The sequence below is a fragment of the Opisthocomus hoazin genome, chromosome 7, assembly GCF_030867145.1.
Source record: "Opisthocomus hoazin isolate bOpiHoa1 chromosome 7, bOpiHoa1.hap1, whole genome shotgun sequence".
NCBI lineage: Eukaryota > Metazoa > Chordata > Aves > Opisthocomiformes > Opisthocomidae > Opisthocomus > Opisthocomus hoazin.
This window is the reverse complement of record NC_134420.1, coordinates 3,070,657-3,095,630: the sequence shown is the minus strand read 5'-3', so window position 1 is coordinate 3,095,630 and position 24,974 is coordinate 3,070,657. Positions and strand designations below refer to the sequence as shown.

Sequence of the window (24,974 nt, the reverse complement as noted above, 5' to 3'; positions counted from 1 at the left end):
TGCTGCTGGCCCGTGTGCTCTGGCTGGGTTTCGGGTTGGGCAGGCCCAGAGCGTGGCTGCACCCCACGGAGGGGTGCGAGCCCCCTCACAGCGCAGCCTCCCGCCGCCATTTGACGCTTCCCTTCCCTTCTGGAAGCGTCTGCGGCCCTGCTCGCTGGGGAGCGAGCCCCCTCCCGCGAGGCCTTAGCCAATTAACAGTCCACGCGTGTTTCCTCCACGCCACTGCGACTTTCTCCTGTGGAAAACTAGCTTAACTCCTGATGCTTTTTAAAAATATATATGCGTGTGTGTGTGTGTGTGTATAGATGTGTGTATATACACGTGTGTGCGTCGCGCAGGCGAACGACGCGGGCACCCTCGGGGTCCTGCCGCGCTGCGCGGCGCGCGCGCCCCGGGCCGCGCGGCTCCCCTCCCACGTGGTGTGTCGCGAGCTGGCGGGGCCGCCGCCGCTGCCGCCTGAGGGGACGGCTTGAGGGCGGGGGGGGAGCGGCTCTCGCCGCGGCGGCAGCGGGGAGAAGGGTCCGAGCGCCCCGCAGCCATGCAGCGCCGGAAAGTGGACAACCGCCTTCGGGTGCTGATCGAGAACGGGGTGGCGGAGCGGCAGCGGAGCCTCTTCGTGGTGGTCGGCGACCGCGGCAAGGACCAGGTAACCCCCTCCGGGCGGGCAGCGGGGCTCGCCCTGCCTGCGAGGGGGAGGGGGGTGGCGCTGGGCCGAGCCTCTGAGGAACGGGCGGTCTGTAATCCCCCGGTGCCGGCTTGTTTCCAAGGGTTAAAACCCGCGCAGGATGACGGGGGGGCAATGGCGTGCCTCGGCGTGCGTGAGGTAACCAGCGAGGGCCCGTGGAAACAGTACGGGAGGCTTCGTCCTTCAGCATCTCCTTCAACGCCAAATAAAACCGAGTACAGTCACACTGGAATTTTTTTTTTAAGCTGAGGCGAAAGATATTTTTCTGGCTGGCAGGAGCGTCTTCCCTGTCTCGGTTCTGCTGTAAAATGTTACGGTTTTGCGCTTGAGCCATGTTTTAGGTACTGAGCCATCTTGCAGAGGTCACCACACCGGACCCTGGACTGGGCCTGCCTGGTGACATTGTATGGAAAAAATTAGCCACTGAACTCATTTCTCTTCAGAGAATCTAGGCTTGTGGGTTTTGAGTGGAGAGAGGAAGGAGTGCACGGCAAAACCATAACATTTTAGGATAAGTCAATTCCGTTAGCTCCAGTTCGTGGGGAAAGTGACATAAACTAGTTATAAAAAACCGTGCGAAATAATGAGTTGATCAGGTGGCCGCACAAGAAAGTTGTCGTTAATTTATTGCGATGGTGGACAGATGAGTTCTGGTGGGGCGTGTCCCGAGTCTGGCTGCGTTCAGTATTCTCACTGATGAGCTGGATTCCAAAGCAGCAAGCGTGCTTGCTAGGAGCGCAGGCTGCATAGCAGTGAGGTGGGTTGCCAAACCAGCTAGAGGATTAAAATTCAAAATGAAATCTTGTTAAATTGTGGAAGAAGTCCAAAATATGTTGTGCAAAATCTACGCTAAGAGACAAATGCTAGGAACTGTATTTAGCCTGGAATAATCACCTGCTGTTTGTGCAGTTGGTAGCAAAGGAGAGTGCAGAGGAAGTGGTAGGTGTAATTCAGTGTCTTCAGTGTCACGCAGCCCTGGAGAAGGCACAGATCTGTGTAATAAGGGATGTAACCTCCACAGCATGTCAAGGGATCCTTCTGTGTTGCACAGGGTCGCTCGGTAGAAAACATAGCTGTAAAAGCAAGTATAAAGAAATATTTTGCCCTTCGGTGTTAGCTTGTGAGCACAGTTGTTCACAAACGTTTCCGTGTTTTGGCAGGTGGTTATACTTCATCACATGTTGTCTAAAGCAACTGTAAAGGCCAGACCCTCTGTCCTGTGGTGTTACAAAAAGGAGCTGGGCTTTAGCAGGTAAGGTACCTCTTGTGTCTCATGCTGCGGTCGCTGCTCTGTGTGAAGCAAAAGTTCCGTGACTGGTCTGCTGAGCATAGGTTGCGTGATTCGGTTGTGAGGAGAATCTAGATTAGTTCTTGGAGGAGCTACACGAAGTTTGGTCTTCCAGAACTAAAAGCTGGCTTCTGTAGTACAGTTGACACCAGCACTAGGTACTTCTGGTTTCTTTCTGTAGCTCTAATGCTAACTTCATTGTCCTGGGCCAATCTCTCCCTCACCTTTTTAACCTCAAAAGGCCAAAACTTTAATTTCTTAGCTTTTTAGCCTCAGTAATATTTAGGAGTGAATGCAGTTTAGGCAATAGAATGGCTTCATTTTGAAAAAGCGTTCAAAATTTTAATTCTCAGATTTGCGTGTGTACTGACAGTCTGCACGCAAAGTCAGGAAGGAAGTGTTACCTGAAGCTGCAGGATTTCAGCCAAGCGGTTTTTTGCAACACCGTCTGGCTCTGTGTGATATCCACCACTTTGGGCTGAAGGCACATGGGAGCATATTGTGGAAGCAGCAAGCGTGATCCAGGATTTTTTTTCCTTGGAGGCTGCGCTCTGGCTTCCAATTAGACTTGACTGTAGGCCTGAGTGCACTTTTCTCAAACCTTTTTCCAGGAAAACCTCTGTATGATTTTGTTTTGCAGCCACCGGAAGAAGAGGATGAGACAACTACAGAAAAAGATTAAAAGTGGAACTCTAAGCATAAAGGACGATGATCCTTTTGAGTTATTTATAGCAGCCACAAACATTCGCTACTGCTATTATAATGAAACGCATAAGATTCTTGGTAACACTTTCGGCATGTGTGTACTTCAGGTAAGGAGTTAAACTTTGGACTTAAAGAGGATATTGCACTTGTATCAATTGCTTTCAGTTTAAATGCTGCAGGAACAGTATTTATTGCTTCTGTTATTTCAGTTATGATGGCCTTATGTGTCTTCTACAAGTTTTGTGAGGAGGAGATAGCCTTGCTGGTAGATTTTTAATGGGATGTTTGTTAATGCAAATGTTAAGTGTGAATTCAGCTTTGAGAAACAACATTTTTAGATCTTCTGCTCCTTTTAGTAGATGCTAGTTATGCTGGTGAACTCTAGGCAACTTGGAAGTTTTGTTTATTTCCTAGGATTTTGAAGCCTTGACTCCAAACCTGCTAGCTAGAACTGTTGAAACAGTAGAAGGGGGTGGAATTGTGGTGATTCTCCTGAGAACTATGAACTCACTGAAGCAGCTCTATACAATGACCATGGTACGTTCAACATAGCGTGTCTGTTTCATGTAAGCTGGTACGTCGTGATGATGCTAAGTGGTTATTTTTTGCTTTTATTATGGGCTGTGATCTTCCTTCCGTCATCTTTCCTGCTCCTTCATTCATCTATGGTTGGATAGCTCTTATGCTTAGGCAGCGCTGCCAGCCGGCGTGCCTGGAAATGCTGCTAGGTTACAAGGAAGAAACACCTGTCACTGACAAATGTAACTGCGTTCTTTTGTTTCACGACAGTTTTGGAAAGTATTTATGCTATCTGCTCATGCAACAGAAAATTTAAGTAAAAAGTAAGCCTTTTGAGTTTTTTGCGACCTGTTGCTAGGTGAGATCAGCTCCACAACTACTCTATGTTTCTGGCTATAAACCATTCACACTAAGTATACTTACACCTAGAGCAGGAACTATTTCTATTAGTAATAATGCCAGTAGGTAAATTAAAGCAATAGGCTATTTTTTCTTAGCATCCCTCAGGTGTTTGGAGTGTTCTGTACCTGGCAGAGCTGACCTTTAAGTCAGGCAAGAATAGGTAAGACCATTGTGAAAAGTATTGGTGGGAAAAGTACATTTTTAACAAGTATTTGGAAAATGTGGATGCTTCACGACAAACAAAATCCCAGAATCCTCTCTGGGATGTGGTGTGGTGTTGATGGTAAGGGAGACTGTAATCCACCAGAGTGGAAAAGAAGTTGGATTGTCCCATGAGTGACGATCTTGTAAACATTGCTGTTACTGCTGTTCCTTCTCCACATTGACTATTTCTTTCTGTTTCAGGATGTACACTCACGGTATAGAACAGAGGCACACCAGGACGTGATAGGGCGGTTTAATGAGAGGTAAGTTATGAAGAGTGTGAAGGTTCTGGGCTATGTGCCTGAAAAAAGTGTCTAGAACATCATTTGTTCGTATTGGGAAAGCATCTTAGGGGTTTGCACTGAAATAGGCTTCTTGTGAAGCTGCTCCAGTGAAGTTTTCATGTGCTGCTCTGGAAATGAGTGCAGTTTGTTGTTGGAGGAATTGAATACAATATGTTGCCATGTGTTGCAAGGGATGTTACAAGGCCCACATTTGTAAAGTGTTCCAAGTCCCTTGCTTGAAACACTGTGTAGAAATATCTGCTCCAGATGCACCAAAGTTCAGATACTTCTTGCACTGCTGTAAAACATAGAACTGCTTAGTGTGGAGTATTCTCTGTGGTTTTAGAAGTGTCTTGTAAAGGTGTTTTCTCTGCTTTTGTTGTATAAAATAAGGAGCTCTTATTGAGTGAGTGAGCCCTAGCCCTAGGAAAATTGCAAATTTTGGTCTTCAGTATGCAGGTGGTTATGTGAGGTCAGAAATTAGAAGGATGAATAAGCCAGCACTGACTGCCGTCTTTGGGGGTCAGCACTTGTCACGATTGCTGTGGACTCACATCTCAGACTTTTATGCAGCTACATCCCACTTTAAATGCTCTCATGTTAGATCATCTTTAGTTAGCATTCCTCTTTGGGGACATCCTGGTGAGCAGATATCTGTTTTGTGTAAATGATCCTTATTTTATGGTAAGAGGCATACTGCCAGTTGGGTGAACTTGTTGTAGCTCGGCTGTAAGTAGCTGTAAATACTATATCTGGGTTTAGAAAAGAGTTTAAATTAACTACAAAAGTGCTGTTGTGTTGCTAGTGCTTTTACTGAGTTGCCTTTACTTGACTGCTCAGGTTCATTCTGTCTCTGGCCTCGTGCAAGAATTGCATCGTAATTGATGACCAGCTGAATATCTTGCCCATCTCCAGTCACATTGCAAACATCACACCCGTTCCACCACAGTCGCAGGTCAGTGAGCAACGTCAGCTGTTTTTCCTTGGGTGAAGTTGGTCTGAGTTGACCACGGTGTGTTTAAAGATGTAAAAAAGCTTTCCTTTCACCCTGATTTATATCAGATACAGTCTTGCAGAGAGGGAGTAGAGTGTTCTGCAAAAACTATACCTGGTATGGATGAAGCACGGAAAGCTGTCTTTTCTTTCCTCCTTGGGTTTTTTCTGTCGCAGTTTTTGTTGGTGCTGCTTGCCTGTATTTATTGATTTTGCTGTATTGCTGTTTAGCTTAGCGAGGTGGAGCTTAATTGCTGTGGTTGCTGTTTCAGAAGTTCGTAGAGAGACTTCAAGCTAATGAACAGTTGGGACAAGACAAAAAGACCTTTCAAAGGTTAGAGGGTGGGAAAACACTTTGGAAAGAAGTGTGTTACGAGCTCAGGAGACACGTGACACCTAGAAGCTGTGGTACTTGTTTCAGTTTCTGAGTTACGCATGCCACATCTCAGGAACATTCGCTGAATATAAGCCAGACATAAAGCTTGCACTGTTAAAAATGTATCCTTTTATCACTTTTGGCTGCAGACTAAAGTGAAATGGAACCAGTTTTAAATAGAAATCGCTAAGCTTTTGAACTGTTTAGTGTGGCCTAAGAAATACCAGTAGAGGTTCTGTTAGAGATGGTAAAACATTTTAACAGAGCATGGATTTTCAAAAGAACAAAACAAAATAACCCCCCTATTAGCATTATAACAATATCGACAGCAGTACAAATGCTTATCTGTTGGATGGGTAGACTGGTGCCTTTGGAATTTTAAGGGGCTATAAGGAAAATCAGAATTAATTCTCATTTAAAATTATTGCTTTTGTGTCCCAAGTTTATTGTTTGCCTTTGAAAATCTTGACATTGAAAATTGATCTATTGCTGCTGTAGTAGTTTTTCCCCCTGCATGGCAATATGTACACCTCATATGACAGTTTAACAAAGATCATAGCATTTTGGTACAGCCTGAAGACTGAAAAATGAATTAAATTCTTCAGAAAATTTGTCCATGGTCTTCTTCCTAGCAATGCAATTCTCCAGTTACCAAGTGCTGAAAAATTCTTTCCTTTTTTCTTCCGTGCTTGGGGAAGGCAGGATACCTATCTCTTGTGTAACCCTTCTCCTGAAGGTGCATTAAAACTGAAGTGTTAAATATCTGTCTGTCCATTTAAATTTTTCTGGGGAGCATATTCAAAGTTTGGTAACATTTCCTTTCAGCTATCTTCTCTGCCTGATGCAAGACATCAGAAGACATTACAGAGGGATAGTTGTGCCTTTACTAATCCTGTTGTGGTAAATCCTGTGCTTGTAGGAAGATAGCCTCCGGCCGCAGGACCTGGAGCTGAAAGAACTGAAGGAGAACTTGCAGGATACACAGCCTGTAGGAGTTCTGGTGGATGGCTGTAAAACTCTGGATCAGGTTGGTGTGGATTTGAGATACTCTGTGCTGGACGGGTGACCTTAGGTACTGGTGTTTGTGTCTCATCTTGCATGTAATCAAATCTGAGCGTGCACAGCGATGGGTGTGGTCGTAGAGAGTTTCCTTGAGAAATTGGTTGGACATGGTAACTCAGCGACAGTCCTGATTCTCTTCAGGACGTTGAGAATTAGTGGAGGGACTGGAATGGAGACAGGAAGCTGATCTGGAGAAGTCCCCATTTTAAAAGATGATGAGCTCTCAGGGTTTGAAATAAGCAGGAAACTTAACCTGGAGTTTCTGTTCCATTTAGTGCTGAACAGAAGTTGAAAATCTGTATCGTGTTTTAATATGTCTATATTCCTGCCTCCCTTACATGTTTTTTACTCCAATTTGAGAACCGCTGACTAGTGCAAATGAAGGCCCTGTTGCAGTTATCTTTCCTGTTTCGGAGCATCCACTGAGAAGCTGCAGTTCAGCCTGATGGCTCCCAGAGCTGGGCACTGCTTAAGCCCATTTAGAGTGTGTCTTCTCACTGCCTGGCGATGTTTGCCTTCCTTCTCTGAGAGCAGTGTGCCTCTTCACGTCTTGCTGAATATACCACGTGCTCAGTGGCATGGAGGTAGTAAATGAGAATTGCTGTACTGATTGTTCATCTGTGTTTTGACCTGAATAATTTGAAGAACTCAGTGGGGTCAAGATTACCGCTTCTTGCACGTTATTTGTCTGGGTTTTAGTGTTCAGCCCTCCCATCTTGTCTTCCTTCTTCCTGTTCTAGGAAAGAAGACATGTACTGGTGGTAAGTGTAAGTAGTGCCACAAGGAATTTAAACACAGCTGATTTTTGTTTTCCTTTTTTTTCTGTTCATCAGGCAAAAGCAGTTCTAAAATTTATTGAAGCCATTTCTGAGAAGACGCTGCGGAGCACTGTGGCACTAACAGCAGCCAGGGGACGTGGTAAATCTGCTGCTTTGGGACTGGCTATTGCTGGAGCAGTAGCTTTTGGGTCAGTGATCCCACCCCCCCACCCCCCAGTCTCCCAGGCTTTATTTGCATCGCTGAGATAAAAAAAAAAAGACAAGACAAGATCTGAATATATTTGTAACTTCCAGTCCTACATCCCTCCTTTTTATTCTTCTTGTATCTTTTCATTGCAGTGTACACTGATGTTCAATTTTTTTCTATTTTATAGTAATACGAAAACTTCCATTTTTAAAAATGAAAATAATCACACATAAATTGACAAAAGTGTCTAAATGAATCTGCTGCATTTTGGTTATTAGGTAAAATCAATCCCTCATGTAAAGGAAAACATTCTACTTGATTGGTATATGTAAAATTTGTTAGAAAAAGAGTTAAACTGTTGTTTTATTTTTCTGTGCAGTTACTCCAATATCTTTGTCACATCTCCAAGCCCTGATAACCTTCACACTCTCTTTGAGTTCATATTTAAAGGCTTTGATGCACTGCACTATGAGGTAAGATGAGCAGACTATTTTACGGTACTTTCACAGCGTTCCTGTTTAGGAGGGGTTTTGCATCTCATCTGTGATTTTTGTTTACATATATTAGCTACCAGCCTTTTTAGTAATGTTCTGCAAAAATGAATCGTAGTACAGTTATGTTTCCATCTCTGTTTTTAAATTGGGTAAATCACATTCTTTGTGAAACAGTTTTTAACAGAAGTAAATAATTTCTCAGTTCTCAGGCCTCTGAAGCTTTGGTTATAAGCTTTTAACGAGAGTCTGAATAACAAAGTACTCTTAGCAAGCTTATTTTGATGATAATGGGAAATTATATTTTTCTTAGATCTTGGCTTGTCCACATTGTTTAACAATGTTTTCTTTCAGGAACATCTGGACTATGAGATTGTTCAGTCTTTAAATCCAGAGTTTAACAAGGCTGTTGTCAGAGTGAATGTGTTCAAGGAGCACAGGCAGACCATTCAGGTAACTGGCCGCTTCCACACTCTCGCCTTCCTACATTTTGTTCCTAACTGGTGGCTTTACTGATGCTGTCCTTGTGTTGATTTTAAGCATGTTATGAGATGTGTAACTGTCCTGATGGATTTTGCTTTAAGGCAGCCTTTTTTTTCTGGTGGGTAACTTTCACAAAATATCTTCCTTCTTTCTGTGAGTAACTTGTACATTACAAAGTTCCCTTGGTAATTGCTTGTGAGTTTCCTCTTGAAACAAAAGCAAAGGAAAGTGAAAGAAACAGTGATGGAAGAGCATATGTTTCTAGTGATTGGATTTCCTTTATTTTCATGAGCTCTGCAGATAAATTTGTGTGGAAATGTGCAAAACAAGATGTGTGACCCAGTGCTTGTTAGGGTAAGGTAAACCCTCTCTTGACTGTTTGTTTTCGTGTCTCAGTCTGTGGCTTGATGGTGGTGGAGAACAGGGACAACAAACAGCTTTTCGTGGCTCCAGCTTTGGCAGCTCTGACATTTCCCTATTTCCCAGACAAGCTGTTGTTGACGATGACGGTGTCCTCTCGTTCCTTGCAGTACATACACCCTGCTGATTCTGTGAAACTGGGTCAAGCTGAACTTGTTGTGATTGATGAAGCTGCTGCCATTCCTCTACCCCTGGTGAAAAACCTGCTAGGTCCTTATCTTGTTTTCATGGCTTCTACGATCAACGGGTAAGGCTTGAGCAGCAACTGTCTGCCTGGGAAAGCAGTTGTGCAAGTGCCAGTGGACTGTTTCTTATCTACAGTACCTTTTTTATTACACACTATTATATCATGTCATGCTAATTCTTGATCTGTCGTGGAACTGCTCCTTAAAATAAACAGGAGTCTGTACTTGAACTTGCAGCTTTCCTTTGGTTCCACTGTGGATTCATTAAGCGTTTGACTTGCACCTCTTCTGTTCTGCTGCAAGCAGCGAACATGTAAACAGGGTTCTGCAGTCTGTTAGGAGAGAGGGAGAATGACATTTTCCTGCCAATATGGCGAGATTAAGAAAGTGGCAGGGTGGGCTGCCCTGTCCTACATGCACAAGAGCATCAAAAGGCAGCGATGCTCACAGAGGGGTGGGGCCCTCACAGGCCTCAGAATGGCACTTAGCTCTGGACGGCAGCCTGGTTCTGTGCTGGAGCCTCCCCATGGCTCAGGATTGCTGTTCGGTTATTTGCTTCAGACTCCTGTCTTCTGCTTTTCAGGTATGAGGGTACAGGCCGATCGCTATCTCTGAAGCTCATTCAGCAGCTCCGTCAACAGAGTGCACAAACCCAAGTCACCATGACAGCAGAGAACAAATCTACAGCTACAGCTAAACTCGCCTCAGGTACTCCATTGCATTCTGGACTGTGGTGTGTAACCATGATCTCCAGCGCTGCTGGCTGGCAAGCCCTGTGGGTGTCCCATGCGCCCAAGTGCTTTGTAGCTGTGGGAAGGTAGAGGTATGGGCAGATCCACTGGTTTTTCCTCGTGATTTTCAGATGTAAAGGCTTTTAATGGAAGAAAGCTATGCGAGTAATGATTTTCTGATCTGGGAGCCCTTCAAAGGACACTGATCCTGTTGGATTCTTTGCTAGCTGTAACTTCCAACACTAGATGTTCTTGTCTGTAATCTGTTTGCAGCTCGTACGTTGCATGAAGTGTCCCTCCATGAGTCAATCAGATACGCCCCTGGTGACCCAGTTGAAAAGTGGCTAAATGATCTGCTGTGTTTGGACTGTCTCAGCATCACCAGAATTATCTCCGGCTGCCCGCTGCCTGAGACTTGTGACCTGTATCCTTACTCAAATGTTGTGCTCTGATCAAAATAGAGTGCTTTCAGGTGAAGGAGGCTTTTCCAGGCTGATTGATAGTGGGCTCTCCAGCTGGCATGATAACCTCAGCACATGATCTGGAGTTGGCTCTTACCGCTGCCGTGTAAGGCTGGTGGTGTGTGTTACCAGGACGTTACCAAACTCCAGTTTTATTGCAGAGACAATCCTAAGGAAGGGTTGAATAAAGGGAGGTGTTAGCAGAAGTTAGGAAGGGTTTAGCTTTACAGACTAAGGGTGTGAAGGCTACGAACACTGCCCAAAGGCATTCATAGATAGAGCTGTAGAGCCTTGAGATCACAAGCCAGGATGTAGCCTGAGGCTGTATTGAAAAACATTACTGCTACTCCAGCAAGGAGCTTTTTAACTTGTTTCCAAGGAGGTTGTTTCCTTAACCCCTCTGTTTAGATACTACGTAAATAGAGACACACTTTTTTGTTACCACAGAGCATCGGAAGTTTTTCTGCAGAGACTGATGGCCCTTTATGTGGCTTCACACTACAAGGTAAAGCTTGTGCTACCTCTATCAAAATTTCAGCTAGGATTTTGTGGAGGGAGCAGTGCTTGTTAAGACAGTGTAACTGAATTGACCTAATTGAGCTTTTCTGAACGGCTTTGCTTGCTGCTTGCTGTATACAGATTTGTATTCTTCCTTCTCTGAGAAGATCTCTGCCTTTGTCTTGGCTGAATACACTGGATTTACAGATACCTGGAATATTTTGCCTTGAGAAATTCTGGAGACTAAATTCTAGATCAGCCTACAAACTTGTCAGAATAGTATCAGTGATGAACCTCTTTTGCAGTTCTCTGCTGTATTCTAGTAGCGTCAAATTAACCTAAAGAGTAGTGCCATTGTACTGCTGAAAAGAATAATGATTTATTCTAAGGTTTCAAGACCATAGGTAATGAGTAAATGTGAGTGGTGAAGTCTGTAAGTACTAAAAATCTGTTACTTCAAAAAAAATTGTTTAAGGTTTAGTAGATTAAGAGGTAAGTAGCTATAAAAAAAAGGAAAATTTGTTCCATACATGAGAGCGAGAGGTTTCCCCTGAGAAAAACAGATGCTGTCTGGTAGTATAACAGCCGTGAACTTGCCTATGAGCTTCTTCATCCATCAGTATCGTGCTAGTTCCGAGTTTCTTAATCGCCTTAAATTCAGAAAATGGGGAATTGTTTAGCAGTCAGCTACTAACATTACACTGGACTTTGACGCTCTTCTTCTGGAATAATTCTTCAACTTTCTGATACGTCTTTACCCTCCAGAACTCACCCAATGACCTCCAGATGCTATCTGATGCACCAGCCCATCATCTTTTTTGCCTTTTGCCACCTGTTCCACCTACCCAGAATTCATTACCAGAAGTACTTGCTGTTGTCCAGGTAAGAGAGCAGCACGTATCTGTGACCTGTTCCGTAATGAAGCAGTACACCACTGTGAGACAGCATACTGTCAGTGTACTATGTAGGAGTAGGTGGCAGCTTAGGGCTGTGTTTTTGTGTGTGCTACAACAGCGTATTGAGGCCGGTTTTTTCCCCCCACTTTCTTTCGTTCACACTAATTGCTGTAGAAGTACATTGTGATGCTGATCCTTGCACATAGACCTCCCAGTCTCCACAATGTGTTTGTGCTAATTAGCCTTTGAGGAGCTGAACTACTGCTTCAAGAGATGGCTTTGTCCTCCCATTTCAACTTCCTGCAGGGAGAGTTGGTTCACTGTTCACTCTGCTTATCCCATGTTTCTAGCGTTCCTTTGATTTGCGGTAGAACTGCAAAAATACAAACTCCTCAGATGTTCATGCTTAGAGATGTAGAAATATTTCAGCCCTTGACTGTTGGGTGTCTGACTATGTGCTTACTTCCTTAAGAACACAGACTTTCACTTATCTGTGTTCGATGCAGGTAGTTAAATACTTCTTAAAAGAAAAAGCCCCATTTACATGAAAAATATATGACATTTGCAAGAGAAATGTTGGTGGGACAAGCTTTTCTGTTTGCTGTTGCTGGACTACAGCAAATGCATAGAGCATTTTCTATGCTTGAATCTCTTCAGGCTTCTGTTGCACCACAGGGTAACGCCTGCTGCGTTGGATGCACCAGGCTGGCCTGCTGGTGTGCTTCATGAGATGGCTTTTAGGGGCAGAGCCTGTGTGTTGGCAGATACCTTTTTGCTCATCATGTTGCAGGGCAGGAATCGCATGAAATTTCAAAACTGAGTAATAGACTCAGCAACTGAGTATAAATTTTGATTCTGCTGCAGTGGAGTGGCTGTAGGAGAAAGCGCTTTTTCTCTGTTAATGGTCTTTTACCTTTTCTGGCAGGTGTGCATGGAGGGAGAGATCTCTCGCCAGTCTATCATGAACAGCCTTTCTAGGGGAAAGAAAGCTTCTGGTGATCTTATTCCCTGGACCATTTCAGAGCAGGTGAAGATTTTGGCTGTGTACTCACACCCAAGATGTATTTCAGCACCATTTCTTATTTCCAGAGTACCCATCTGTGTTCTTTTAATTGACTTTTGTCTCTTCTGCAGTTCCAAGATCCAGACTTCGGGGGCCTCTCTGGTGGGCGTGTTGTTCGTATTGCAGTTCATCCGGATTATCAGGGGGTAAAGTATTTTGGAACCCAGTTACTGTGGGTAGTCAGCAGTGGTGCCATGAGAATGGCTGTACAGACAGAGTTCAAGAACAGGGCAAACATTGCAGTTGTTCCAGTTTTCAGCATTTTAAGCCTGGGGACTGAGACGGCGTTAGTAACAGAGTGAAGTCAGACGCCCAGAAATGGTCAGATGCCACAGCAGGCTGGAGGGCATTGCTTTCCTCTGGGTGGGTAGCAAACCAGTGCTCCTGTCGTTACCGGGCAGCATTGTAGCCTGCCAGCATCCCAAGCAGCAGCATACAGTCAGGATCCAGTGAGATTTATTGTGAGATTACTAAACGTTCACGCTGCTGTTTGGCATTTTCTGAGTGCCAGAGTTAAGCACCAAGAATTGTTACACAGTCCCGAACTACAAGCTGGGCTGTCACTGTGATTTCAGGCATCCAGGTTCTGTAGTGTCCTTCATGCAGCTGCTACATAGCAAAGAAAATATGTTTTTGCAGTGACGGAGAGATCTCTGCACTGATGATTGCTAATGGGTTCGTAAGGGAAGAATGTTGTTGCCCTGTCTTAAAAAACAGATACATCGCTTTGCTTATAGTGTGTTGTTCCTACTTCACAGATGGGCTATGGCAGCAGAGCTCTGACTTTACTGCAGATGTACTATGAAGGCAAATTCCCATGTTTGGAAGAAAAAACAATTCAAAAGCCAAAAGAAATTGCAACCGTAAGCAGTGAGGTATGGAGCTCAGTACCTTTCTTGTATTTTTTGTTGTGCTAAGCTGCTTATTTCTCACTATAAGTCTCAACAATGATTTTGTGAGGAGGAAATACTCTTATTTATTTGTTATACAGAATTAGAGATTTAATTTGCAGATTTCCATGAGGATTGCTACTAACCCAGTTCCTCTTTCTTTTGCAGACTGTTAGTTTATTAGAAGAGGTTGTGACACCTCGGAAAGACTTGCCTCCTTTACTTCTCAAACTGAGCGAGAGAGAAGCTGAAAACCTAGACTATCTAGGGGTATCTTATGGCCTAACACCAAGATTACTCAAGTAAGACATTATTCTATTTGCTAGTTACATCCAGTGCAAAAATATAACTATAAAAATTATATATATTGTAAGAATATACATATTATATTATCTATAAATAATATAAAGTATAGGTGTAGATGCAGATATTTTAGCCCTTGAATATTCTCTTTATCTCTGCATGTTTCAGTTGGTTTCTAAAACTGGGACAGCCCCAAGCCCACTTCTCCTGTAAGACGTTTTCTTGATGTACAGTAGGGCTGATCCGAAGTGCATCCTTCAGGGTAGTTTTTCAACAAACTCCTTCTGAGGGCAAAGCCGTTCCCTTCTTGATTGTCTCTGTGACCCTTCTAAACAGTTAACTAGCTTTAATTGCTCAGTTTTTCCAGACTAGAGAAGTAAGAACAGCCTGTAATAAGTGGGGAGAAGTCAAATACTACTTCCTGTGACCTGTAAAAGCTTGAGCTGTTGCTGACTTCAAAGCTGGTTGTTAGTTCCCTGACATTCCCACAAATGCTTGTCACCAGCAACTGCAGCTGCTTCTTGCTTTTCTTGCTGTGGAGGAACTGCCTCACTGCAGCTGTAAATAATTTATTAATTTTTCTTACGTTTTACCTCTACTTTACAGCACAGTTTTATATGAAAGTGTACAATTTTATAATAAGTGCTAACTTTTTAAACATTATCAAGTTCTGTAAAGTATCTAGCTTTCCGAGGCTTTCTTAGCCGTAGTGTGGGAAGTGGTGTATCCATAGTTTGGGAGACACTTTCAAAATAATGCTGAATTCTTCCTGTTGCTAGCCTAAAGGCAAAGCAGTCATTTATCACCTAAAACCTTGGTTCCATGTGGGCCTACCCCAACTTACAGAGGACCTAGGATGCTGTACAAGCGCATGAGGTAATGTGCAGAGTTCACGCCAAAATGTGACGGTGAATTGTTTAGCTGTGCGGGAGAGCATCAGAACTGAATGGTTGTTGTGAAATAGTCTTAATCTTTGCAAATTATAAAGCAAAAGGTTCAGATGTCTTACTTTATTTGAACGATCCCTCTCAGGGCAGAGGGGGAGAATAAAGTGTTTGACTACTACTTTTAAAATTATTTGTTAGCTATGGTGGCGTAGATAAAAGGACAAATCGTGGGGTAGGGAGAGGCTGGGGTGTGCATATAGGGCTTCCTGCTGAAATTTGCAATGTCCCGTGCAGCTGATGAGTGGTTGTCCTGTGGCCTGTGGAGGTAGGTTGCCAGCAACAGTTGCTCTGGGGCCTGGCTTCTTTCTGTTGTCTGGGATGCCATATGTTTGGTCTCAGCAGGGCTTTTTATACTAGTCCTCCTTTTACTGGGCAAAATGAATTGTATGATCATTTCGCAGCTAAGGTGCAAGAAGGAGCAGGAGGATGGAAAGGGATGTCAGCAGGATTTTGCTGATCAGTCCGGGATTCTCTCTGGGCTATGAGTGACGATTTGAAACCTGGGAGTTGTCAGGGAAAGTCATTATTCACTGAAGAAGAGCAGTCTCTTGGAATTAAACTGTAAATCCTCAGCCCCTCCCCAGGGTGTCCCTTTGGAGTCTGTGGCATTATTGGTCAAAACCCATTTGCCTGTTTTTAAAGGAGGTCCTGGAAGCATGGCAAATACAACAACTCTTCTGTCATGTCTTTTAGTCTTTGAAAGTTTGTTTATTTTTTGATATGACAATCATCATTTTTCACTCCCCTAAGTCAGAACCTCAGTTAGTTCAATTGCCGTTACTACTCTGTGTCAGTGTTCGTTTTCATTAGTTGGTGGGGTGTCTTACAGACCTTTGCTTACTTTTCAGCAGCTGTTCTTGTTCGGTAGATAGCTTGCATTTAACCACGAGTATTATTGTAGAATCAATGGCTCCATAATTCTCAGTGTGTTTTCTCTTTTCTCTTTCCTCAGGTTTTGGAAACGTGCTGGATTTGTGCCAGTTTATCTGAGGCAGACACCAGTAAGTAGCATGCTGTTTCTGAATTAAATCCAGCCTTATTGAAATCACTGGGCATCTTTCCATTAGCTTCTGAGAGATGTGATTTGGGCAGGAAAGTTTTCTGAGGCTACATTTGAGGTCTGTTTTATGTTGGTTCTTGTTCTTTGGGCCTATGGTTAACTAAAGGAGTAAAGTTTTAGGATTGTGTGTGTGGTCTTCTAAGTAGTAGTTTGCACTTAAAAAATGAGAGGAAAGGTGCAGCTGTTGAGGGTTATTAATGTGGTTATTGGTAAAATATGCAACTGACCCTTGAACTGGCTGCTCTTGTTTTTCTAGGTGTTTACAAAAAAATAGCACTAGCAGTTATAGTACTGCTGGGGAGCATAATTACTGTGTCACTGCATTTTTCTTTTGGTTTTTTTCTGGCTCTTGAGCTGTACCTGGAATTTGCAGTATTGGTGACTACTGGTTACTTCAAGAAGCCAAAATCCCTCAGCGCTGGGATTTACCAACTTCTAGAAGTTCATAGGTTTACATTAGGTAGTGGTGATCAGCAGCAGTTCATACATGCGTTGTTGATTTAGAAGACCTTTGCCTTCTTCAATTTGGCATAGAGTGCAAAAGATTCGTGGGGAAATGATGGGAAGTGTATCTCATTTATTAGAATGACCTGACTGGTGAGCATTCGTGCGTCATGCTGAAGATGCTGAATGAAGAGGACAATGAACAGGAGTCTTGGCTTACCGCCTTCTGGAAAGGTACCTTTGATTTTGCTAACACTAGAAGAATCTTCTGGGAACTTTATTGTAGAGGTCCACAGGAGTCGTTCATTTTATCATCTTGTCCTATAGATTTTAGGAGGCGGTTCCTTTCTCTGCTTTCCTACCAGTTCAGCAAGTTCTCTCCCTCATTGGCGCTGAATATTCTACAGAACAAAAATATCCAACAGCAGCCACAACCACGTGAGTACCCTGGCTCGCAATGTTCGGGTAGGTTGCAGTGCATGTGGATGTTTATCGGAGCTCTCGAATACATGCCTTATGTGATGTCTCTTGTGGAGTGCCGTGGATTGCGCTTGGTCAGTGACTGTGTTTTGTTCCTGTTATCCAGAAAAACGCTTGTATTTCTAAGTAAAAGCTAAGAGGACATTTCTGCCACCACTGGAAATGGTGGCATTTTGGTGGTTCCCCCCCGCCCCTGCTTTTTTGATTGAAGATTTAAGTAACCCAGAATTAGAGGGCTCCTGACTGTAACAGCTAAACGCATAACAAAACACGGATGGATACTGACACCTGCCAAATCCAGCACGGAATGAAAAGGGAAGCCTTGAATAGCCAGGGTCAGTAGGCAGAGCAGCTTGCTTAGGATCTGAGGAAGAACGTGGTCATCAGCAATTTGGAAATTGGAGTGTGGTGTCTTTCTAAGAGAGAGGCTTTCGTTCAACTGAATGTTACTGGGCTCAGTGCAGCCAGTGTCAGGGGAAACACACAGGCAGTATAAAAACAGGGGCCAGACGAGACAGTTCTCGCAGTCACTTCTGGCTTAGAAGCAAATTGCTGTTTTCTCAGTATGCATAATAGGGGGGAGTTCTCTGGAGGGAGCTTGGTAATCTGTGTTTTGTGGGGTTTTAGTATCGGTCTTGGTGAAAGTTTTGGTTGCTGCTACAAGGGAACAGAGCTCGTTAGCAGCAAAACCAGTGTAAGATAGTTAAAGACTGGGCAAACTGTGTTTCTCAGGCCTCACTGTTTCCAATCTCTGACATCGCTGAGTGTGCTGCGCTGTTTTGACAGTTGCAGTGTTTTTCATACGGACATATGTCTGTCTGAAAAAGACTTTGAATAAGCAAGCCAGTCTGAATAGCAGTGTTATACCAGGTGTGTTGAATTCTGAAGTGTGTTGGCAAGTGAACCTATGAGGTGTAGCAGCTGGCCTTTACTTAGTGATGTGAAAAGGTAATTGTTAAATACTGAGATCCTGGATAGCTGTGAAGAACAGTCTTGACGTTGTTGTCTTTTTGTTGTACCCATCAGCCATCAGCCGTGCTGAATTAGAATCAGTTTTCATCCCGTATGACCTGAAGAGGTTGGAGATGTACTCTCGCAACATGGTGGACTATCATCTCATCATGGATATGGTACCGACCCTTGCCAGGATGTTTTTCCTCAATCAGATGGGTGATATCTCTCTCTCTGCTGCACAGTTGGTATGTATCACTGTGAGAACAAGCCATGCTTCACCTCTGTTGCTGTGTACATTTGGAACAGTTTCCTGTTTCTTGTCATCTTTAAAAAAAGACTTTGCTTCAGCTACTTGCTTCTTTTGTAGTGCTCTTCCTGATTTCTCCTGCTTGTAGTGTTCTCCCACCTTTAGCTGTACTTCAGGAGAAAGAGATTTGGCTGTACGAAGTATGGAATGGCACTGCCATCTACAGAATAATTTAGGGGTGTTCCACTGCATCTGAGCAAAGCTTCAGCTCGTACCAGAGAAGCCTTGTATTACTTGAGTAGAGCAGGGATTTGGTGAAATGCAGGGAGTGTGGAGGATAACGTGTATTTGTATGTGCTCTGTAACTGAAGAACGTGTTGTTTCCTCAGGCACTTTTTCTAGGGATTGGCCTACAGCACAAATCTCTGGACCAGCTGGAAAAGGAGGTCGAACTGCCCAGCAGTCAGTTGATGGGCCTCTTCAACAGAATCATCCGCAAAGTAGTCCAGGTAAGAGTGTCACGATGAGCTTTGTCTTCGTTGTAATGGGCCACAGCCTAATTCCAGTACTGAGCCTGGCACTAGTAGAAAGCTGAATCAGAACTGTGTATCTGTAACATGTCCCTGGTAATTGACTGTAAACTTCTTCGTAAGATAGGAAAATCCCAGTGGAAAAAACAGGTATTTATGGCATTGATTTATAGTCTTTTCCCAAATAATAGTGCTTGTGTTATGTTTTTAAATGTTGAAATGTCCTGACCAAAACGCTGAGCCTACAGCCCATCTTGCCAGCTGAGCCTGAGGCGTCTGTTTATGATTGTTCACTGCATTGGTGGCATCTCAACTTTTCTTGGGAAAAAAACTTTTCTGCTGTCATTTAGAGGTCGACTTGAAGTCCAGTGAAATAACTGGAAAGTTTTGGATCTGGTTTTCTTTCTCTCTGATGTCTGTGACAGAGAGTAACATGATGGGTTATCAAAGGGTAAGACAGACACAACACTTGCCAACTGGGTGCCTTTGCTCACTGAGCCCGAGGCCTCCTGTTCTCAAGGTTCAGGGTACGGTAGCAAAGCCTCTGCAGTCTGACATGGGTTGTTCATTGGAGAGGTGGCTTGCTCAGCATAACACCCTTAGGATTATCTTCAAGAAAATAACAGACGAAAAAAAATGCAGCTTTTAGCTGCAAATGTTAATCAAACAATGCTATATTAATAAAGTATGTTGTAAACTGTGAGTTCTCTACATTTATGCGAGTGACATTGAGTGCTGACTGATATTAGTTTTATACTTTTTATAAAAGATGTATGTAGTTCTGCCTTCAGGAAGCAGCCTGGAGCTTTTTATTTCAGTGTGATGGAATGCATGCCTCAGAAATAAGTGCCTGATAATATTTGTAAGGTTAGAAGAGTTCCACGGGGACAGACAGCATTTCGTACTTAATTTAAAGCAATAAGCTAGAAGAAACATCAGCAAGTCTTACATGTGTTGGCTTACTTCATTCGCAGTTGTTCAACACAGTCCAGGAAAAAGCTGTGGAGGAGCAGATGGTGGCAACAAAGGATGTTGTAATGGAGCCAACGCTGAAGTCTTTAAATGACGATTTGGTAATTACGAACTTTCTTCTTGATACATATGTAAACACTTCGTGGAGTTCCCTTGAGTGTAGAAGCCTCGTAATCTAAATTTTCTTGGGTGGAAAGAATTCCACGTCATGTCTGTCACTTTATGGTAGTGAAGACCTGACAGCTTTGCGTTACAGGATTGTAGTCACACTTTGTTAATCTGCAATATAGATTTTTTTCAGAATCTACTAGGATGTTCTTGGAGTTTTATTTTAACATTGTATGTATACAAATAACGTAAAAGATGTATTTTTAGAAAAGAGATAAGCTTTTCAGGATCTTCTGGTATTTGTTTCATTTGATACTTTTCCTGCAGTGGGAAAGGCGTTTCCTTCCGTTACGTGGTCACTGTTGCACTTAGAACTTAATTCATCTGGTGTGCTGTCCTGTTGCAGGAAGAGGCCGCAAAGGAATTCGAAGAAAAACACAAGCAAGAAGTGGAGAAGCTGAAGGAAATGGACCTTGCACAGTAAGAATTCATCCGTATCAGTCTCAAATCCAGTTATTCCGTGACACCTGTGTGAAGGTCAGGCCACTAGAGCAGCTTGCTGAGACTTGTGCACAAGGCTGTAGTAGCAGTATCACAACCTCAAACCATCAAGAACAGAGAAATAGCAGTGGGTGTTTTCAACAGTGGCCAGGTAGGATAAGCATGTGCTGCTGCGCTAATGAAAACTTTGGGTATTGTGTGCCCGACAGCCAATAACTGAGTCTTCCTCGGCTCTGTTACCAGCTGCTTTGTTTCAGGCTCAAAAGTTTCTTTCCAATCTGAATTAAGTTCAGTAACAACTTCTGCTCAAGGCCGTTCACCTCAGCACATCAATTCGTTGCCTGAGAAGTGTGTCGTACTCCCATGTTGTTAGAGCTGGGGCTGGCTCGTCGTTGCAGCACTGCAAACGGAAGGCGTACTGCCAGCAGGAGCGCTGGGTCGCTCCTCAGCTCTGTCCCGCTGCCTCTGGCTCGAGCTTGAGCACATTCTTTTACCCCTGATCTCTTTGGCACTTAAACAGCAAATTATTCATGGCAGTAGCTCTTACTATGTGTGTCAGTCCTGATCCTGGCTATGTACAGTATGTATATTATATAAGGTATATAGTTTTATTATATGGAGTAATAAAGCAAGCTGCCTGGCTATGGACTCCTTCTAATTTTACAGTTTCCCGTGCTTCTAGCACTAGTCATTAGTTTCCTCAAACCAGGACACCTAGGTCCTGTTGTCAGCTATCCAGCTTAGCTGTGTGTGCAACACAAGTGAAACTAGTACCTGGCTAATTTTAATATTCTCTTCTTTAACAAAACAACAACAAAAAATTAAAACACCAAACCAACAGAAAAAGAACACACAACCAGAGCTTCTTTCACTCCCTGCAGTGTGCACGGATGCCTTACACCTGCTGTAGAGCTGGACAGTTTGTAGGGTGCCGAGTTGCTGAACCAGCAATTTCCTTGCAGTGACAGCAGATGTCTCTTTTTCTGGACCGACAGGAGTTACACATGCCACTGATTCTCTCCCTTCTCTCTCCTCCTCACACTTTGTCTTAGAAATCTTATTTCCTCTACTGACATCCCAGAGAAGTTGTCTGTTTTGGCTCTAGATTAATCTCTGTTAAATCTGAGAAAAGGAATCTTTGGTTGTCTCGTTTGAAGGAAGGAGAAAAATGGATGTGATCTGAAGTCAGTTGCAAGTCAGTCACATTAGGAAAACAGTATGACCAGAATTTTTTAAAAGTTTTAATCCAGTTTTTTAGAGTTGATAGTGTTACATATCTGTTTGTCATTTGGACAATATTCCCCTTTTTTTCCACCCAGAAATAGATTTCTGTTCTTTACGAGGAGAGAGAGACAATCTACTTTGAAGAGTTTTCAATACAGGTTATAGAAAACTAATAGAAGAGACGGAGCTGTTTGATTTGAAAAGGCTTTGCCCGGTGTTGTTCAGCCTTGTATGAACAAAGGCTGGTCTATTCTAAATCTCTTGAGAACCTGAGGTGGAGAGCAGCCACTCCATTTTGCTACATGACTGCTTTGCCTTGTTCAGTTTGTATGTAATTTCCAGGGTACTTGAACAGCCAGACAGGGGGCACAGGACATGAGCTTATTTGAATAGCAATCGTCGTCTTAATTTCTCTGTTCAAAAGAAAGCTGCAGGTCTTCAGTTTTTGCTGGACTGGTGCAGAAAACCTGTACCATTGGAGCTTACTGCGGGTGGAAAAACAGCTGCTAATTTAGCTAACTTTCCATTATAGGCCGTCTCCTTCTGCATCCTCTTCCTTTCCCACCACAGCCATCCTTCTCCTCTTTTTTTTGGGGGGGGAGAAGAAAAGCCCTCACGCTTTCCTTAAGAAATCTGCATAGTGAATATAGATCTGATTGTGGCTGCCAGGCTTAGAGCTGCAGCGATTGGAGGTCTGTCTGCTAGGAAATCTGGTGGGCAGGGTAGAAGTACACACCACTGCTATGGGATGTGTAACCCTTGCGGCCTCATGTTTTGCTTTCGTAACAGATGTCCTCTGCTCTTTTCTGATGAAGGGCTTTCACAGAACAGTTTTGTGATGTTTACAATAGAGACACTGGAGAGAACTTCCTTCAGCACTGACCAGCTTTGGATGGGGACGGTTGTGGGTTGCTGTTGACCCAGTTTGGACTGAGTCTACCGACAGTCATGACGAGCTGTTGTATCCCTTTGCCAGTCTAGTTTTGTATGTGTCTCCAAATAGCGATTTGGCCGGTGCTGACGCAGTGGCTTTGTTTGTAGAGTAGTGTCTGCCTGACAGTATAATCACCTTACATTTTTACTTTGTGCTAGCAATTTCACTTGGATTTTCCTTTACTTTTTTCACTTAGGTATATTATCCGGGGTGACGATGAAGAATGGAATGAGGTACTGAGCAAAGCAGGACAGAACGCTTCCATCGTCAGTTTGAAAAGGTTAAGGAAATTTAAATACTCCACAGAGGTGTCTCTGGTCTTTTCTGCTGGCTTTATTATAAAGTTTTTCAAAAGAGTGAAGCTGAAGAGTTAAATGCAGATAAAATGAATTTAGTGTCCTTGATGGATGCTCAGTTTTCCTGGAGAAACCAGGCTGAGAGTTCTGCTGGGTACTCAGTGGTTCCTCTAATGGCGAGGCTGCTGCTGTGAACTCTGTGTTGCTCTACAGTATACTCCTGTCTTCAGGTGACTGGGTTGCTTATTGTCCCTTTTTTCGGTTGCCATGGTTAAGTCGATCCTGCTCGTGCACAGAAGTTGGTACTGTTTCTCCCTTGGGTCGCTTTTAAAGAAAGAACTCGTTCCACAGAAGTGTCCCATGGGCTTTGGGAGCTAACACTGGGTGGGAGCCTGTGATATTCCCACTGGAGAAACTGCAACTTGAGGGAAGAAGAATTCTTTCAAATTTGAGCTTAAGCCTGCAAGATACTGAGTCTGTGTTTCTACATTTCCCTCCGCTTTGTCCATCTTCTTTCTTTTAGCTTGCCCAGCATGGAGTCTTCCCTCATCTTTTCCTTGGGGATTTATAGCCGAGGCTTGCCTGCTTTCTTATTTATCCTTCCTGGGGTGCCTGACAGCTGAAGTAGTTGCATGATGTCTGTTCCACCCTATGTATAGTCATGGCTTTTTCATGTATGGTGGAAGCTGTGAGTTTCCAGAAGCCTTACAGGAATGAGAGAGTCCTGTCAGTGCTTATAAAGATCGGAGCTCTGTCGTGTTTGCTCTAGTCAGAATCTAGCGCAGGAACAAAATTGTATACTTAAAAGTGTCAGTGGTAATATTTTTTCTGGGTACTCTAAATTCCAGATGCCCTATATGAATTGCCTGCAGGACACGTAACTTAAAGTCTTGAAATGCAATAACAAGAGCTAAAAATTCAAGATCCTATGGCATTCAAATTGGGTTAGAGAATCTGAAGACATGAGAAAATCTAGGTCATACTCTTGTTCTTGCCTCCACTAGCACCAGTTCTACACCAGAAGTGTTTTCTCCCAACCACATTGCTGTGTAGACCCTCGCCCCCCTTTTACAAAAAAATTTCCCCACTGGATGGGTATCGAGTGTATTTTTAACAGAAATTTTGTTCCTGTTTCACAGTGAGAAGAAGAGAAAATTAGAAACAGCAAGAGGACCCAAGCAACAGAAGAAATTTAAGAAGATGAAAGATATAAAGCAGAAGCGGAAGAAATGACTTTAAGGCCAGTCGGTGAACTTGAATTAACAAGTGCCGGGTCTGTACTTAAGACATACTATTCTCCTTCAAATCAAAAGACTTTCTTTTGGGGGGTGAGAGCTGGAGGGAAGGAAAAGCCTTAGAGGCATTTTTAAAGTGTTTGTGTTACGGGAAGTACGGTGACACTGCCAGCAGACGGTCTGTGAAGATTGTTTTATGAAGTGTGACTGCAGCACTTGAGCGGGGCACTGTGCAGCACGCGGGGGTATTACGAGGGGGCTTTAGCAGCCACAGAGTTTCCGTTCAAAGAGGGCAGATCAATCTATAAACTTTTTCACATCGTAATGGTTGGTGTCTTTATTAAAAAAGAGTTTGGACAACAAAGGATAGAAACGTGTGAGTCTTCAGTGTGCCACCATTTAGCGTCGCAGCACATCTTGCCGTACGCAGCTTCGGGTTCAGTAGTACGGCCGCTCCTTTGTAGCTCGAGGGAGTTTTTGGTGCGAACGACAACTGACTGTTTATTTGGGGCTGGCTATTCAGTGAGCGTTGTCCATTCAGACTCATGATGTGGTCCTTGCTCGCAGGAGTTCAGGGTGTACTTCTAGTTTGGAAGGCAGCCCATAGTTCCTACTTGCTGTGCTCCTCAAGCAGCTGTAAGAAAGGCTGCTCTTTCGCATTCACGCTTGCTTCCAAGGTCTTGGCATTCCCATAGCTCAGCAGTTTACATTTCCTAGTTCTCAAGGACAGTAGTGTGATTACCAGGTGCTGGGGAAGCTGCTTTGGCCGTTCTGTCTCCCTGTCTGCTGCCGCTCGGCTCGGGGGGAGAGCTTTGTGATGAGGTGGCCAGGGAATCAGCGCTATCGTATGGACACCTGGTCCTGGTGAGCTCCCCTCTGAGCCCGGGGCGGGTGAGCAGGCAAGCCACTGACCTCCCGGCTCTGCTACCAGCAATAAATACATGCCGGTCCGGAGCTGGGACTTTCTGTGGCTGCAGTACTCCAGGTCTGCTGCCTGTCAGACCCCAGAGCCTTCAAAATCAGGGTAAGCCTTTGGCACAGAGCGTCCCTGTCCCAAACCTGAGTGCCCAGGTGCATTGTCTTGATGTTCCAGCTTGGTGCCATAGAGGTTTGGAACACAGAGACTAACCCACAGCT

At 43.8% G+C, this 24,974-nt stretch overlaps 1 protein-coding gene across 1 annotated transcript; it reads left to right on the top strand.

Annotated features, from left to right (window-relative positions):
• Window positions 1–421: 421 nt before the first annotated feature.
• NAT10 (N-acetyltransferase 10) lies at window positions 422–24,322 on the top strand. The gene is made up of 28 exons (XM_075425486.1): window positions 422–646; window positions 1,846–1,937; window positions 2,614–2,785; window positions 3,093–3,215; window positions 4,005–4,066; window positions 4,928–5,042; window positions 6,376–6,483; window positions 7,352–7,485; window positions 7,864–7,957; window positions 8,330–8,428; window positions 8,989–9,125; window positions 9,647–9,771; window positions 10,068–10,218; window positions 10,664–10,760; window positions 11,519–11,635; window positions 12,575–12,676; window positions 12,784–12,858; window positions 13,471–13,587; window positions 13,771–13,904; window positions 15,805–15,853; window positions 16,497–16,590; window positions 16,684–16,794; window positions 17,863–18,035; window positions 18,427–18,546; window positions 19,542–19,640; window positions 20,054–20,127; window positions 22,503–22,586; window positions 23,742–24,322. The coding sequence occupies exons 1-28, from the start codon at window positions 539–541 to the stop codon at window positions 23,833–23,835; spliced, it is 3,060 nt and encodes a 1,019-aa protein (XP_075281601.1). The 5' UTR covers window positions 422–538; the 3' UTR covers window positions 23,836–24,322.
• The last annotated feature ends 652 nt before the right edge of the window (window positions 24,323–24,974 follow it).